The sequence below is a fragment of the Sinocyclocheilus rhinocerous genome, unplaced genomic scaffold (genome assembly GCF_001515625.1).
Source record: "Sinocyclocheilus rhinocerous isolate Xijiao unplaced genomic scaffold, SAMN03320098_v1.1 scaffold20, whole genome shotgun sequence".
Lineage (NCBI taxonomy): Eukaryota > Metazoa > Chordata > Actinopteri > Cypriniformes > Cyprinidae > Sinocyclocheilus > Sinocyclocheilus rhinocerous.
This window is the reverse complement of record NW_015640468.1, coordinates 886,923-905,134: the sequence shown is the minus strand read 5'-3', so window position 1 is coordinate 905,134 and position 18,212 is coordinate 886,923. Positions and strand designations below refer to the sequence as shown.

General features: G+C 37.8%; 2 protein-coding genes across 4 annotated transcripts; one reads left to right on the top strand and one right to left on the bottom strand.

Annotated features, from left to right (window-relative positions):
* Window positions 1-1,061: 1,061 nt before the first annotated feature.
* asphd2 (aspartate beta-hydroxylase domain containing 2) lies at window positions 1,062-11,081 on the bottom strand. 3 transcript variants are annotated; one of them, XM_016569213.1, is made up of 4 exons: window positions 10,984-11,081; window positions 5,330-6,549; window positions 4,108-4,221; window positions 1,062-2,246 (listed from the first exon to the last, which is right to left on the bottom strand). In XM_016569213.1, the coding sequence occupies exons 2-4, from the start codon at window positions 6,222-6,224 to the stop codon at window positions 2,137-2,139; spliced, it is 1,119 nt and encodes a 372-aa protein (XP_016424699.1). In that variant the 5' UTR covers window positions 6,225-6,549; window positions 10,984-11,081; the 3' UTR covers window positions 1,062-2,136. The 3 variants fall into 3 exon arrangements, with proteins under 3 accessions (XP_016424699.1, XP_016424700.1, XP_016424698.1); XM_016569214.1 differs by lacking the exon at window positions 10,984-11,081 and adding an exon at window positions 8,336-8,591; XM_016569212.1 differs by lacking the exon at window positions 10,984-11,081 and adding an exon at window positions 7,249-7,553.
* Window positions 11,082-11,222: 141 nt separating this feature from the next.
* ggt5a (gamma-glutamyltransferase 5a) lies at window positions 11,223-17,482 on the top strand. Its single transcript, XM_016569211.1, has 12 exons — window positions 11,223-11,453; window positions 12,751-12,878; window positions 12,975-13,070; window positions 13,282-13,471; window positions 13,604-13,764; window positions 13,844-13,990; window positions 14,558-14,688; window positions 15,000-15,184; window positions 15,318-15,409; window positions 16,778-16,890; window positions 16,970-17,080; window positions 17,171-17,482. Exons 1-12 carry the CDS (start codon window positions 11,287-11,289, stop codon window positions 17,315-17,317), a joined length of 1,668 nt encoding a protein of 555 aa, XP_016424697.1. The 5' UTR covers window positions 11,223-11,286; the 3' UTR covers window positions 17,318-17,482.
* The last annotated feature ends 730 nt before the right edge of the window (window positions 17,483-18,212 follow it).

Genomic DNA, 18,212 nt, shown 5'->3' with positions numbered 1-18,212 from the left:
ACATTTTCAGTTTTTAGAAAGGTATTTAATCCGACTATTCATCTGAAAGGTAACATCTGTGTCTGCCAAAAGTGGATCAACACATTTTACATGTAGGTTCGAAGTCCATTAATATAAGAAAACGATCATGTGAGCCTTTATAGGGATATAAGTATTGCTTGTAATGCTATTCTAATGATTTTCTGTATTATTAAAGACTTACGAACAATAAACTGAATATTAGATCTGCAATTTCTGCAAAATGCCATCCAGAGAACAGATATAGACCGTAGGTGGATTACATCTGCCGTTTCATTAATCTACAATTTATCTCTCCCCTCTGTGTTAGCAAAAGAGGTTAGTTATGTAAATCTCCAAAGCTGCAGTCTGATAATGGCTGCTGTTTGCAGCACTACCCCTCTATCTGCCACCCCCATATACAAAATCCTCCAAACAGCCAGTGTTAATGTTTGTCGGAAAAGCAGGAATGTTCCTGTGAAGAAGCACATTTTGTTGTTGCCAGATCTCTTTGTTCATAAACACCCAGTTAATTTGCATTAATACAAAACACTATTGTGCGTTATGCTATTTTTGAACATATTTAAATACAAGCACCCACAAATTACACAAATCAAGATATTATCCCTCATGTTGTGTTCCTGTCATTTTGACCCAGAGATAATTTTTTCTTTTTTTTTTTTGTCATCACTTTGGACAAAAACTTACTGACTTTGCTCATACATTGTATAACAATGTGATTGTACAACATTGTGATGTTTCCATTCAAAAATGACCGGCCTACAAAAAAATTGCTTGTAAATCTCTCATTATGCTATATTATCATGAGATACGTTCAGATCAGTGAGGTCTATGATCAATCACTCGCAAAAAGAAATACAAAATCTGTACTAATTGAAAGAAACAAGTTGACAAAAAGACTGAATCCAAGATTTGGTGGTAATAATGAGAGAATTACAAGCAATTTTTAAAAAGGTTGGTCATTTTTGACCAGGAAAACCAAATAAGGTAAAGGATTTTCAGCATGGCACAAGGGTTAAATTAAATCTTTATTAAATCTACAGAATTACTCATCCATTGCAAAGTGAGTCCATGGCACACAATTTGGAAACATGGACGTAGGAACGTTGTCATAAAATTGATCTGCAACTCCAAAAGTCTCACATTGATATAAAATGTCACTTCTCACGAAACGGTCTCAAAACTGCCTGTCGGCTTACAAAAGGAATGTACCAATATCGATGAGACAACCACGAAAGCTCTGCTTCCAAGCAGTACGACAAAGCACAATAAGGTAGAACCTAGCACATATTAACAGCCAGAACGTTGTGTTTTCCAAACTCAATAAGCGTCGTGTCCCTCTTTAAGTTTCAGAGATACAAAGCGATTGATAGCGCGTTTCGATATGATTCGAAAATTCAGGGTAGGAAAGAGTAAAGTGGAAAGCAGGCTGATTTGATGTGCTCGTATTCTTCCCCATTGAAGCGCTCCGACCCTGACTTAGGTGTGGCGGCAAAATAACTTGCCACTAGTGCGTTTAATGGTGGTCATTTTACACAATAGTTGGTAGTGCTTCAGCTCACTTCGCATAACATCTCTGCCATATATCCACGTTCCTTCGCTGTAAATGTCAAATGCCCTGTCATTGCAGCATGTCGTTTTACGACTGTTTAGCTTAGCTTCTGTAAGCCTAACCTCAGTAAAAATGTACAGACCAAACAATGTACTGTGCTTCCTATACAATCCTACCTGGCTGTAATGACCAGGCTTGGCCAAAAGTGCATTTCCATGTGCGGCTGACTGTCAATGCTTTAGGTGAAATGATTCTATGACACTCACTGGGTATAAATGTGACCCTGCAGCTAACAACATGAACACGAGGGCTTCGTCTCAAGCACAGTTCACCAGCAGGTTTTTGCTATGGTTAGATTTGAAGAGTTCTGTAAACACTGATAATGTACAATAGTGACGGTACATTGAAGTCTCTACTGAAGCAGTGGCAATAGGGAACGTGAGAGTAAAGGTATGTATGCTAGAGGAAGAGACTTATGTTCTCCACACTCTGTCTTTCCCTTTGCACTCATCTCATACTGTTAATACAATGGAAATCATTGACCCTTTTCTCTTTACGGCTCTCTTTCAGCGTCCAGGGGTGAAGATGTAGTCCAGTGCCTGTCTCTCGGCTGCGGCCACGTTTGGATGCCACAGGTCCACCATGAATACCACTCTTGGGCCATCTTCTGGAGAACCTGAGCACACATATATGGAATTCATGACGGAAGTGGTAAATACGAACAATGCGTATCATTCACTAAGTGTGTGTATGCACATATTTGTGCATAAAATCTGCAAACGAACTGCTATATTTTCACAAACCAATAGCATCACCAATAACATTCATACTAAAATATACTCTAAATTTATGAAAATTACAACTGAATAATTGAATCCACACTCTGCATAGCTTTATAATCGTGTTTAGATTACATTTTTATATTGGATCTAAAGTATATTCCAATATAGACTATATCTGAGAGGTTTATCTGTACAACACAGATGCGTGTATGTTACAGCTAGCTAATCAGTGGACTTTATGAAAAGTGTTCAGTGTATTTGAACTGGTTTTCAGGATGGCACACTTGGCGTTGCTTGAAGATCTTGCTGCACGTCTCTCAGACGAGAGCATGTCTTTTGAGAGCATCATATGTTTGCTGAGAGTTAAAAAAGACTATAAAGGAAAGTTTGTGTAAAAAAAACTTATTTTGAAATGGTTTGGATGTGTTTTATGCAAATTTCTCATTTAGAATATTCCAAATTTAGTAACATTAGAATGAGGTTAAGAAAAAATTAATGTGCATAAGCATGTGTTATGAATTAGGTGGAAGTACGAAAAAATCCACAAAATTGAATAAAACCCATTTTCTTGCCCCTGAAAATATTTTCAACATGTTGTGAGTGGTTGCCAGGGTGTTGCTTTATGGCTGCTGTTCAGAGTGGTTTAAAGCAGGGATTGTTTTGGGCTGACTACTGTTGCTGTTTATGAATGCAAAAATGCATCTTATGTAAACTCCCCTTAACGGGACTCGTTACAACTGATTTATTGTAGACGCAAAGGAACTCCCATTCTTCAGCTTCATTAGTTTACTCTTTTTGTTTAACAGTTCTGTCTAATAACTGAAAGCTATATATTATAGCAAATGCTATATTTTTTTCATATACTCTCGACATTCAGCAAATATGCATTTTAAAGAAGTCTTTGAATATCTAATGAACATTAATGCTAGGAACCTTGCAAACTTGGTCATATCCAGCTGTTAGAAATTCTAGTGGGCATAGCCTCTGTAAAAATACAATTAGTCTGTGCGTAACAGTCCATCTGTGTGGAGTGGATGCAGACAGGTGCGTTCTGTTGTCACTGGGTACTCATGAACGAGCAACTCTAAATCCTTAATTTCAAACTATGCTTCACACTAGCTGGTTTTTATTTTTTGAAAATAAGATTCCCAGTGCAACACCAATTTACCAGATTACTGAGTGTACCGTTGGTTACAGTTTAATTGCTTTTATATTTAATATTTAAATATTTAAATCTTTATATCTTAAATTAAATAGTGTGATATCAAATATTGGCTTTATTTCAATCACAATGCTATTGAAAAAATATCTTGGGCATCAAAAATCCGTAACTACTGCATGCTTTTTTTCCTTAATACTGAATAGACGCCTTATGCACTACTATCTGTTATAGTTATTCTACACATTATTTATTTTTCTCACCATCATGGAAAGCAGTGTGAAGAAAAGAGTCATCGAACAGCAGGCAGCTTCCCTCAGACCAGCACTGCGGCTCTCCACCTACTACCAACTCACAACCAGAGGGCACCTTCAATCCTGCGCACACACACACACACACACACACACAGAAAATGGCTTACACACCTTAAACAGCCACACAGATCGCTATATATACACACACACAATGCTATTGAAAAAATATCTTGGGCATCAAAAATCCGTAACTACTGCATGCTTTTTTTCCTTAATACTGAATAGACGCCTTATGCACTACTATCTGTTATAGTTATTCTACACATTATTTATTTTTCTCACCATCATGGAAAGCAGTGTGAAGAAAAGAGTCATCGAACAGCAGGCAGCTTCCCTCAGACCAGCACTGCGGCTCTCCACCTACTACCAACTCACAACCAGAGGGCACCTTCAATCCTGCGCACACACACACACACACACACACACAGAAAATGGCTTACACCCCTTAAACAGCCACACAGATCGCTATATATACACACATATATATATATATATATATATTGCTGCACTCACATATAACTCTTACATTACCAGTCAGATGTTTGGAGACATTCAACTGAATTTATGTTTCTCATGATCTTACAAACCTTTGATGCAAATACAAACTGTGCCCACTAATGAAATTCACATTTACAAAACTAAAACGTTCTTTAAAAATATTTTTTTTAGTATCTAAGTGTCTAGAATAAATGAAGACTCCTTCTAAATGGTTTAAAAAGCATCTCAGGATGCACCTCATGAAGTTGCTTGAGTGGGTTGTGAATTTAAACAAGCTCAAATATATAATGATTTGTTTTAAATACATTAGCGTTCAAAAGTTTGGGTTTGGAAAGATTTTTTTAAATCGCTTATGCTCATTAAGGCTGCATTTATTTGAGTAAAAATACAGTAAAACAGTAATATTGTGAAATAGCATTATTATTTAAAAATAACTTTTCTATTTTAATATATTTTAAAATGTAATTTACTCCTGGGATGGAAAGCTGAATTTTCAGCATCATTACTCCAGTCTTCAGTGTCACATGATTCTTCAGAAATCATTCCAGTATGCTGATTTGGTTCTCAAGAAACATTTCTTATTACTATGAATGCTGATTATTATGAAAACAATTGTGGTGTTTAATATTTTTGTGGAAACCATGATTATGATTTTTTCAGGATTCTTTGATTAATAGAAAGTTTAAAAGAACAGCATTTGTTTAAAATATTTTTTGTAACATTATAAATGTCTTTAATGTCATTTACTTTTAGAACAATTTAGTGCAGTCTTGTGAAATAATTTACATATTAATTTCTTGCCAAAAAAGTTCTGATCCCAAATTTGGAATGGTAGCATAATTCCATACATTTTCATAATTTCCATACCTCCTTTTGTGATATATCATAGTTTAGATGACTTTACTTTGATTCTAAAATGTGAAAAATAGTTTTAATAAACAATGAGTAGCTGTGCCCAAACTTTCGACTGGTAGTGCACATATATTCACATCCTTTGACCTCTTACCAAGGTGGCAGCGCAGGCGTACATTGGTTGGCCCGTAGTGCTCAGTGATGGTGGCTCCGGGACTGAGCACCGAGAAGCAGGCGTTTCCAAACACATTATTCGCAATAAAGGTACGGAGCTGTCCGAGGACCCTCCACGTGCGTGGACACCGCCTGGCGTTCAGCACCATCGGAGTACCCTGGTTCACCATATAGAAGGTCCACCACTGGCCACGAGGTGTGCTGTTGGCCTTCCAGCCAAGTGGAAGTGAAGAGCTGGTCCGACTGGACGGCAGCCGATACACGCTCTCAAATTCAGCCAGCAGTGCAGGAAAACTTCTTTCCAGGAGCTCCACGTCATGCTTCTGTGCCTCCCGTGAGAAGAAAGGAGCAGATGGAAGGTCCGGCAGAAAGAAGACCTCGGGTTTTTGGATAGATGGGCGGCTGCAGAGCAGATATCGGCCTTGCTCACGTACGCCCTTGTGCACACGGCCCATGCCGGCCCAGGTGTAGCGCTTGGCGTACTCCTGCAGGCTATGGTAGAGCCGCTGGTTCAGGCCCTCGCCGGGTTTGGCGCAACGGAAGCACTCAGGCGACTGACAGTAGGCGAAGCCGTTGAGTTCTTCCTCGCCGACTCCGCTTCCTCCAACCCCGCCGACCTGACGGAGTTTCAACGAGCCTCCGCGGGCTGAGAGGTCCGAGGCGAGAACTCCACCAGGAACGGCCCCGCCACGTGGCTCTGGGCTGAAACCGCCGTGGAGTAAGGGTGCGGAGTGTTCGCATCCAACACGGTAGCAGTACCAAATAAACAGAAGGGCGAGACAAAGAGCAGTGCCTAGAGCACTGGACTCACACTCTCGCACCGACTGCATGCCACCTGCCACCCATTCCCTCATCCGCTCTAAAGACCACTCCATCCCTGCATACGAAAATACATACACACTCTATCTCAAGCGCACACACTCAGACGTACATGTAGATATGGGTTAGAGATTCTTATTTGTTGGATTGTGCATTTGAAGGCTTGATTTGACGTTTTAGTGACGTGGCACAGCCTTTGCCTGTCATCAAGGAGCTTTTTGTGCAGTCTAATTCGTGCCGACCGCTTTGGTTAACGCAAGCAAGCTTTTCTCTTCCGTTTCAATGCATTTGGAAATGTTGACAGTGTGCCATCGTGAGATAATTCAGTTGCTTCTTGCCTCCTGATCCAGACCAACAGGGACACAGTGCACCCGAGGGCACCTGGGAGAGAGAGAAAAAGCAGATATAGACATTTTGTGATAACGTGCAGCAGAATATCACTACGCCAACATTGCCGTTGAGGCAAACTGCATCACACCTGCCTTGAAGGCCTGGTTTGACCACATGATCATTTCTATATACCACCCACACTCATTCGGCTACCTCTCCCCCTCCCCACACTCAAGCACAGACCGACAAGCAGCTTGATAGAGATCGCAGCACATACGGGTATGGCATTTGAAATTCAGTCTTTGCAACACCTCCGCACTGCACTTTTTAAAATCATGAGTCATGAGAGTATTCCAAGCCATCCTGCAATAAAAGCATGCAGACAGTCAACACAAACCTACAGCAGGGACAAATTTGACCACAGAGCCTAACTGCCTGACATAAAGACAACAGGGAATTGTTGCATTACTGTTGCATTAAGATCCTTCAGATGGAATGCAACCTGACAGGCTAGTAGAAATGAAAGCTAAAAACAAACCTAAGGTTTAATGCAACATCTCACGACGGCTGTCAACACAGATTGAGAAAGAGAGTGTAACAGCAGCAGGGGAATGCGTACAATAATATAGCACAAAGAAAAACTAATCCCAACCACCTAAATGCAACATTTAAATTATAAGATTAAGCATGCAAAGACTATAAAGGACGATGTCAATGCGCTAATTAACGCCCATTCAATTGCATATTTACCGAAGGCTTCTCGGCACTTCGTGTCTGTCAGATTTGCAGCGACTGTTGTTCCGCCCTGCGTTGCCAGTTATCCTGCCTCTACACTTTCCTCTCAGACGCCTCCCTGTCGCTGTGTTTCATTGCAGTCTCTAGTCCTGCCCTTATGTCTGTAAAGCGCTGTCAGGCGACGTCCATAATGCCGAAGACAGCCGGAAAGAAAATACCATGACAGACGTCCGACGTCTCATCTCTGAAATCTGGGCGTTTATATAACAAAGACGCACAACTGACTGACTGGCTACTAAAACCATAACAAATGCTTCATTATACTATTAATATCTATACTACTCCTAGTTAGTAACCACATTAACACGAACAATAAAAAATAATAGTAATAACAATAATAATAATAATAATTATTATTATAAATGTGTAATAGTTATTAAAATAGAGCCTCCTCATACAGCCCACTGATGCATGCAGGTTGTAAACCGCATAAGGAGGGTGTTCACGGGCAGTAGTGGGGGGATTTCGAATCATCCAAGTGAATCGAATCTTCATGCGTTCACCAAAAAGATCCACTTAAAGACAAATTCAGTGAGCCTTTCTGCGTGTTACAGTTTATTTGTGCTATGAGCGAGCCATTGAATCCTACACGCAAACGATTCCTTAAACACCGAGTCGTTGACCACAACAACCCTTATTATCTTTCATCATAATTTGCTTATCTACAAATCTTCAGGCTTTAGAAAGTGTTTAAGCACTCGAAACAGTTTCCTAATAAATGACAAAAGCAATGAATGATTTCTCTTTAATTTTAACATAATTAAAGACACAGCTAAACTGAATACACTATGAATTAACAATAACAATATTATCAGTCATTTTCACACGTTGTTGTGAATTCAGTAACGTTACTCAAAGGTGAAAAGGTTTTCGATCAAAACACTGATCAACTGAAATTCGCAAAAGATGCAATCAATTAAATGCCTTGTTCCTAGAGGCAAGAAAGCAGTCCTGTTCTTCAAATGGTTCAAACCCGAAAAGTGCTTAGAAATCAACGATTTGTTCATTTAAAGATTCATTCAACATCCATCTGCACACTTACCTGTACGGCTGCTCACGTAGCCTTTCTCAGTCAACAGATAAAAACCCACAGTACACGAACTAATCACGAAGAAATATGACAAAGAACAGAACAAAGTAAATTAAACTTCTGCCAGGTAGTTAAGATATACGACAGTTTCACTCTAAGAGTGCGTGTTATTTTATAATAAAAAGCATTAGTAGTTGTTTACAAGTGACACCTCAACGGCCTACAATTCCCATGGTGCATTGTACGCCAAACAGTCAACTTCCTCTGCCGTCACGCTCGTGAGCGTTTAGCACAAGAACCCCCAACAGATGGAATCGTAACAATGTAACGCTTTGTGGTTCGTTTGGAAATTGCAACGTGGCGTTGTTACTATATTTCCAATGGTCTTCGTCGATTAGTTCTTGCTTTTATTTATTTCAAATTCGTGCAGAAATCTGCTTTACATTGTTTGAACCTGTAAGCTTGGAAAATGTCTTGTTCAAAATGCAGTTATGCAGGCGTAGCCTATTAATTAAACCTATTAAGAAAACCACAGTGACAGCGCAAACTAAAAATGACCGACAGTGCCTAATTTGAAACTTGCCTTCTGGTGACACGCGAGATGAACTGCTTCCTGATGTGCTGTGTGTTTGTGTCCGTGGGCGAATCTTCAAAAATAATCTTTCTAGATTTCATGAAGGACCTCCCCCTTTTCCAAGCCCTCATATGAGAAGATGCCAACAAAACCAACTTGAAAAGCAGACAATGTTTCTTTAAAAAAAATAACATTTAGGTTTAACTGGTTAAATGTATCTATAAATACAGTTTTGCTTTCTAACAGCTTAGAGGTTGTAAATAATATAATTTAGCCTCTTGAAGGAAGACCAAACATTCTGCTGAAGTGAAATTAACTTTTATAAGTACTTTTTTCTCATGCATGCATTAATTATCTTTAGACTTTATCTAATAGTAGACACATAAATACATCTATTAATATGTAATGAATCCATACATTTTCTAATATGATGGCAATGATGGCAGTCATCCTCAGGTTTCACGGTAGTACAGATTTCACTTTGGAACATCAAGAAATGGATAATTGAGGTCTCTCTGATACTCCAATACAATGTTCCAGTCTTGCTAGAAAACTTTAAAATGAAACACCTGTCTGGCAGCACCCATGTTTTTGCGGCCTCCAGTAGGCTAATTTGTTGCTATTCCATCTCCTCTGTTTTGGTTTTCGACTGTAAAACTTACATACAGTAGTTTGTGTGGTTAGAAAATATGGCTGCGTGCATACTACGCTGATGATGAAATTTGTCACATGCACAGTACGCATACCTAAAACTGAAGTATACTTTGTGGTTTAGAAATACAAGTTGCACACGTGCAATATGCTGCACACAATGTTTTTGTCTCGTACACTATATGCATACAGTAGCATATGCGTTAAAAACTAATTATACTTTGGGCTTTACAGTCCCATGAGGCCAAGTCATATTTGCAAATGGTATGGGGACATGACATTGCAAACATGGAGAATGTTTTATGTTTGGATTATACTACATATGCGATTTCCCCCCCCCAAACCAGTTCAGCGCAAATGCATACTTTTTAACAGCTGAAAGTTTTTCTTTATCTTACATGTAAAAACTGAAGTCGATTTTTTTAGTTTAGAAAAATCAGGGCTGCACATGTATAGTACATGTGAACTGTGCTGATGACAATATTTACGTCACATGCACTATACATCAGCGTACGCATAAAAACCAAAGTATACTTTGAGCTTTATTGTCCCATGAAGCCATGGGAGTGGAAATGGGAATGGAAATGGCGGGGAACAATAACTGACATCGTAGGTCACATGATATTGCCAGCATGGAGAAAGTATATGTTCGGATTGTACTTCGCTCATTATTTTTTTCACCAAACCAGTTCAGCGCAAATGCATACTTCATAATGGTCAGAAAGTTTTTCTTAAGCTTACACACGAAAACTTTAGTATACTTTGGGCTTTAGTAAAAATTAGGGCCGCACACATATGGTAGGCGCATACTATGCTAGTGATGAAGTGTCACATGCACTGTACGCTAATGCACACGTAAAATCTGAAGTATATTTTGGACTTTACTGTCCCATGAGGCCACAGATGAGGAGTCATAGTATGTTCAAATTATACTACACATGCAATTTTTCCCCAAACCAGTCCTTCTTTAGCCGTGACTATATTAACAATATAGCACAGGCTCTTGTATCACATTATTTGAAGACACAGCACCAACAGATGCCGACAGTAGTATGCCACTTTTTAGGCATTTCATGAACAGACAAACGCTGATTAAACATGCTCAACATGTTCAAAACAAGTGCTGACCAACGGCAGGATATGCCAACAGGGGTAACACACTGATCTGACAAATGTGACAAATGTGTCTGTTGCTGTTGGTCGACCTGTGTCGGTGCAGTGTGAATTAGCCTTAAGAGAGACATTTCAAAATATGAATGATGATTTTTGATCAATTAGTTTGTTGACATACAGTTTGATAGGGAAAAAACATATATTCAGGAAGCCTACACAAGTGTGCACCATGTGGTAACAACTGGCTACATTAAAAAATGTTATGTAACTATTTAATTTATAAGTCAAAACATTATTAAGAGTCATGAAGGTAGTAGCTCACTTTTGGTGTGGCAGTAATGTGATCCCATCCCTCTGAGACACAACATATGGTGGTCCAGCAGTCCACCCCACGGTTGCAGGGGCAATGTCACTGTAGAAAGTGAAGTTTGCCTACATACCATTTACGGGGGCGAAAACACCTCTTACAAAAACACTTTACACAATCCAATTTAGACTTCACCTCTACACCTTGACAATGCGCTTAATTAGGCGTTGACACTGTGAAAGGGGAGGGCTAATAGCGCACTTCTGCTGTAGCCTACTCTAGAAGTTCAACGATAAAGCAAAGCCGCACTTGGATACAATGGCCAGACGAAAAGAGAAAGTTTGCTTGTGCATAAGTATTCCGATTATATGTATTATTATAATTATTATTATTTGTGCGACTCACTTTAACGAGGAGTGCGCTGACGGACTTTACAAAAAAGCAGCAGTGGCAGCGGACTCGGAAACCTGCTCAAAGATCGGGCGGTGAGTGATAGTAGTGCCTTGGGCTACATGTAGTAGGCTACACTATGAATGCGTTCGTTTAAATAAAAAAATAATGTGCTTACGGATGATTAGATTAAATATTTTAGTGAGTAGCCTACTTTAAAATCTAGCATCCAAAACTTTCATTTAAACATGCAAATGATGTGGAAGATGGCGTTTTCCTGGAAAATGACAACTAGGTTGTCGTAATCCGTATGTCAGGTAAATTTGAGGATAGGAGCAGCTACTGAGCTGAAACGTCCGGTTAAATGGAAACAGAAAGTTTGAAGTTAATTAGGTGAAGTATCTTCACAGCCTAATCCTCTTGACACCAATCTCTGCCTTCCTCTTACTAGAGGAGACATTCCTGGACAACAACTAATGATTTAGACCTATATCGCTAATTTCTTAAGTATACGATTACTTTCACACTATTTCATATTTAAGTTTGTTATTATAAAGAAAAGTCAATTGTTTCTGTAGAAGTAAACGATAAAAAAATATATATTTTTGAGGGGTTGATCGGGTTTATACATTTAGATGTGGGTCTTTGAAAGGTGACAGTCTGTAGCCAGAAAGTAGGCTAATGTTGATAGACTATTTAAATAGCCTATAGATCATTTGTAAACATAAAAAACACATTAGTTATGCCAGCGTCTGGCAGAGACTTCTGACATGTCTTAAAGCAGGTTTGATACGTGACCGCCTGCAGTTATTATGCTACTGTAGGTCATTTTCCAAATTACTTTTTTTTTTTGTATAGCCTACTCCCCATTCTCTCTCTCTCTCTCTCTCTCTCTCTCTCTCTCTCTCTCTCGTGAAAATTACAATTCTGTTCGCCTCCAGTAATAATTAACTCCCGCGTTTTTGGAACCTTTTCAATACTTGTTATGAAGCTTGAGAAATAAAAACCAAAGGATTAAAAACTGAAGTACAAAATTGATGTCAGCAGCGCTGTCATTTTGCCGCCTTCTCCTGAGTTGTTACCTAGCAACAGAGGTAGACAGTTGTGTTAACGCACCATTAGAAAGAATAATAATTGTGCGAATCACTATACACATAAATGTCAACTTAGCAGAAAGTGAATACTTTCCAGATAGTATTTAAATAAAAATGTACTACAATACCAGTACAGTTATTTAGTTTTGGAAACAGCCTATTTTCTATGTACATGATAGCTATAGCTGCTTTTAAATGTTAGGGAGGGGGCTCTTAGATAATCATATTTGGAGATCTTTGACATCAGATAGTTTGAAACCCCAGCCATAGCCCATTTTCAGTCTTTTTTTTCTCCTAGAGATATACTGCAGCTGGGTGGCTCAGCGGTAGATGGCGCCATTGCTACTTTACTGTGCACGTCAATCATAAATCCTCAGAGTATGGGCATTGGTGGAGGCTCTATATTCACAATACGGGAACAAAGTGGTGAGGATTATCCTACATTTAATACATTGAATAAATCATTATTTTATTTTATAATGCATATTATTGTTAATGTTGCTCCACATCTCTATTATCTAGGCAAAGTGAGAGTAATCAATGCCAGAGAGACTGTCCCAAAAGCTTTTAAAACAGACCTTCTTGCCATGTGTCCAACAACAACACAGCCTATGGAAGGTGACAGTGAACAGTGGATGAACTTTTTTTTTTTAAATAGTTAAATATGTAAATATTTATATTTAAATATGTGCAATGCCCTGTGGCAAAATATGTAATCCACTATTCCTTTCTTTAAATACAGACCTTGTTATGCCTTATTCAGGAAGTAGCCTGAGTGTACTGAGCACTTGAAGCACACATGGTAACTAGTTTCTCTCTCTATCTATAGGTGCTCACTGGATCGGTGTCCCAGGTGATATCCGTGGCTATGAGCGAGCTCATAAATTGTATGGACGTCTGCCTTGGGCCAGTTTATTTGAGCCCACTATCAAGATGGCTAGAGAGGGCGTCCCTATTCCCTATGTGCTCTCTCGATTTTTGCCACTTCTCTTAAAGGAGAAGCCAGAATCCTCATTACGGTAATACATGTACTCACATTCTGAATGAATTCAGACTTATAATGTTCCCTTTAATAGAGCTTTTAAAAAATGAAATCTGTCACATCCAAATATAAGAGCAAAAAAATTCATCTGAATGTGTTTCTTTTATAGTCAGTTATTCCAGAATGAGCAAGGTGAGCTTTTGAAAGAGGGAGAAATAGTGAGATTTGAGAAACTAGCAGATACGCTTGAGATCATCGCAAAACATGGGGCAGATGCTTTATACGTTGGAGACATCGCCAAAGAGCTTGTCAGTGATATACAAAACGCAGGTAATTCAGAATGTCACTATCTACAATTCTGATTTCCATAAATATACATGAATCACAGTTTATTTACTGTGTATTTCAGGCGGAACAATTTCTCTGGAGGACTTGAGGTCATTCAGGGCATCTGAATTTGGTGCCTGGGAGGTGACTCTAGGAGAGTATGACATGTACTTTCCTCCACCGCCAGCAGGGGGAGCTACACTTAGCTTCATACTCAATACTATGCTAGGTGGAAAAACTAATTAACCCGTTTGTCCTTTATTAGTAGTACTTGCCGAGGCAAACTTCACTATCACTATGCTTTGCTAGTTAATATTTAAGTTTAATGATTAAAATAAAACACTTTAGAATTAAATGTTGGTGCAGAACTTTTCCGGGCAAGAGTGACCCAACTATATACATTACTGTTAATAAATTTGCGGTTGGTAAGATTTTTAAAAATGTTTTTAATGCTCAACAAGGCTGCATTTATTTGATTAAAAATACAGTAAAAAACAGTAATATTGTGAAATATTTTTTTGCAATTTAAAACAACTTTATTTTATTTGAATGTGTTTAAAATATAATTTATTCCTGTGATGCAAAGCTTAATTTTCAACATCATTACTCCAGTCTTCAGTGTCACATGATCCATCAGAAATCATTCTAATATGCTGATTTGCTGCTCAATAAATATTTCATATTATTGTCAGTGATTAATATTATTTATTCTATATACATATTAATTATAAGTTCACAGAAGTCAAACCTTTTTTGTTTCTAAACTGTTACACTGATTTATTTCTCTTTTCCTCAGGTTTTATCCTAAGTTCTGCATCTCTGGAGGGGGACGAGAAGGTCTTAACATTTCAGCGTTACGTAGAAACCTGTAAATTTGCCAACGGTCTTAAGAAGTTCATGAAAGATCCCCAATTTTCCTCTCAAACGGTAGGCTCTGTAGGAGGAAAGTGTTCGTTTTCGATTTTTAACTTGTCTGTAAGTGTTAAAGGCACGATACCATTGGTCAGGACTCAGGCTGTATTTTAGTAGCTCAACAGAAACATTACAGTCATTACACTCTATGGAGGCGCTGGTGTAATCTGCTATAATGACTTAAGTGTTGTGTTCTGGGTGATCATTACTGCAGGCAGTAGAGTACAGCACAGCAACACTGCCATTATTGCTGGCAACCCACTGGTTGGGACACATAAAGTCATGCATTAGTTCACCATCCTCGACGTTCTGTGTGGCTTGAATAGGAGGCAGTTGAGATCATTCAGAAGCATTTTGCGGATAAAGTGAGAGCAAAAATCAGCCCTGACCGCACTTATGATGCCAGCTACTACAACATCACTCCATACCTGGACTCTCATGGCACCACTCATGTGTCCGTGCTCGCTGAGGATGGTATGGCAGTATCTGTGACCAGCACCATCAACCACATGTATGTGCACTTAAGTAACATTCAATGCATTTATACACACAGTGAGATAATATTGTCATTATATTATATTATGCAGTAATTCAATTGTGCTTTAGAAAGTGTCAAAACTGACCGTTTCCTTCTCTCTTCTCAGATTTGGATCCAGAATTTTCTCCCCCAAAACAGGCATCCTCCTCAACAATGAACTTGCAGACTTCTGTGGAAAAACAGACCAGATTCATGCTGGTCAGTAAACATTCACAAATTAAATCTTGACATAGCCAGCTACCAAAATTAAAAGAATATTTTAGGATTGATACACATACTATCAACATTTGCAGTTGCAATTGGACACTTACAAGTGGATACACACTATTTAAAAAAAATGCACAATATATAAGTACCATATAGGTTAACAGCCAAGATTAGAGATTTGACATTTTGATATATTAGAGATTGGATATTTAATTGTGCATGCTCTTTTCACCTATTTTTTCTTTTAGATTACATGCGACACTCCCTTAATATACTAATAACCTGAAAAAAAAAATGATTAGGATTTACTTCGAAACTATTTTAACATAGAAATTGCTAGTAAATTGCACAGATAATTACGAAGAAACTGCAAGTAACAATTTCAATTAAACATGACATTTTGAAGTAGAAAGAGTAAAATAATTTTCTTGTAAAATGCGCACCAACAATCTTTTTTTTTATTTTTTACAACTTTCAAAAATCATTTTTTTCATTGTTATTGAATAACAGTTATATTATAAATGTAATGTTTAGCAAATCTCACATTGATTTAATTTAGTGTTTTATTGATTTATTTAGACAAAACAGTACAGAATTTGAATCCCTAGTATGTATCACTTATCAGGCATAATATAAACATAATCATCAGCTTATCTGTATCACCTAAAATTTTAATATCGATACAACCATTATTGAAAAAAAAATAGAGCCACTTGGCTCAAACATTATACCTTTAGGTAATCTAAAAATGTCCTTCATGTGGTAACGTCTAAACTAATTGGTTTATTCAAAATGCTATTTAACTTAAAACATCAAAAAACGTTTGCACCAGTAGCGTATGCCACATTTTTTATTTCTACAACAGAATGTGTTTAAAAATATATGGTCACCTTCAGGTGCAATGTCTTTTTTATATATTGGTTGTTGTTGTTGTTTATGAAGGATAAACCAAAAGACATGCAACATTTGTACCAGCTACAAAAGATTAATTATGTCATCTTGTTATTTAATCAGACTAAATCAACCTGACAAATTAGGTTACACTAACACAAGACATTTTTATGGGTTAGATCAAATAAAAAAGAAATCCTTCAGGAAACAACTGCAATTTATTCAGTGTAGAACGATATCCCCATCTCAGAAAGGATGATTTATGCAGCTTCACAGTTCAAATAATCCATTAATTTTTACTAAATAATTTCTGTAAGTGCTTAAAAAAAAAAAATACAAATGCTCGATAGAGTTTAACTTGTACTGAATACTGAATAATCCTTTGAATAAGAATGGAGGATAGAATATTTTGACACTTTGTGGATATGTAGTATGTGTAATATCTGTTCTGTGTGTATCTGTGTGAAGGTGAGCAGCCCCCATCCTCCATGTCTCCAGTGATCCTTTACTCCCCATCTCAGAAGCACATTGTGGTCATAGGAGCCTCAGGTGGCAGTATGATCACCACCGGGGTGGCTCTGGTGAGTCTAAACTGCACTTTAACAGATTGAACACATTGTGATTCAGTAATCCAGCTCTAACCGAAACCCTTCTGACTAGACTCTCATGAACTTCCTGTGGTTCAGCAAGACTCTGCAAGATTCCATCAGCGCCCCTGTAGTGTTTGTGGACTCCAAAAACGTCCTCAACTTTGAGCCCTTGTTTGACAAGGTAAGTAGATACACACGTCTCCATGTGGTAAATAGTTTGTAAAGGATCAGGTGAAATTTCTAAACCACTTTCATCTCATTTCTTCCTCAGATTGTTCTGGAGTCACTTTACAAGATTGGGCACAAGGTCAAAGTCCCACAGATGTTTTATAATGTGGTAAATGCTGTATCAAAGGAAAACAACTGCATAGTGGCTGTATCTGATTCGCGGAAAAATGGAAAAGCTGCAGGGTATTGACCTGGAGTGCAGCTGGAGACTGTAACTCACACCAGCTCTGCTTGATGCATCTGTGCTGTGTTTGTATGCAGTAAACCGGGCGGATGACAAACTGACAAATAATAGCAAGCACCATCAATATGTGAAGTTTTGATGTTTTACTGTGAAAAAACATGAACATTTATATTCATTATATCCATTTTACTGTGAATAATGTGTGTTGTAAATACATTATGTTGATGAATATATATATATATAGAACAACAACAGACCTTTAATTTTTGGGTGAGCTATTCCTCTAAAGCAGCCTAATTTAGCTGCTGTTAAAATTTGTCAATAATGTTAATCAAACATTAGAAAGAAAATCACTCATTGTCCTCGAATGAATCACTTTTGTAAAATAAATAAGAATTAATGTATATTGAATTTATACAGTGAAGACTATTCAGTTTATTTGTACAATTATTGTATACAATATAATTTCTTATTCAGTGCTTTAAGTGTTTCAAGTAGGTCTATTTTTTTTGTAATTTGTAATTTTGTCTGTTTAGTTGTCTTAAATATAAGCTTGTTTTTACTTAGGCTATATTATTTTTTTATTTTTTTTAAATATTGAAATTGGTAACAAGAATAAAATTTCAATGCATACATTTTTTTTATGAACAAATGTATTCATAAAATTTTGTATATTATATTTTTAATAGGGGGCCCTGCAGTAAGTCATAGCCCCGGGGCCCAGTAAGGTCTTAATGCGGCCCTGAGCATGACACCCAGCATTTCTTCATAATTAACGTCCAAAGCCCTGAAAATAGGATGCGTCTGACTCATGAAAACGCACAGCAAGATCAGAGGCTATGAACAATGTGAGTGATTGCATTAGCTTTGGCATCATAATCGGAAGGATAAACAGCATTAT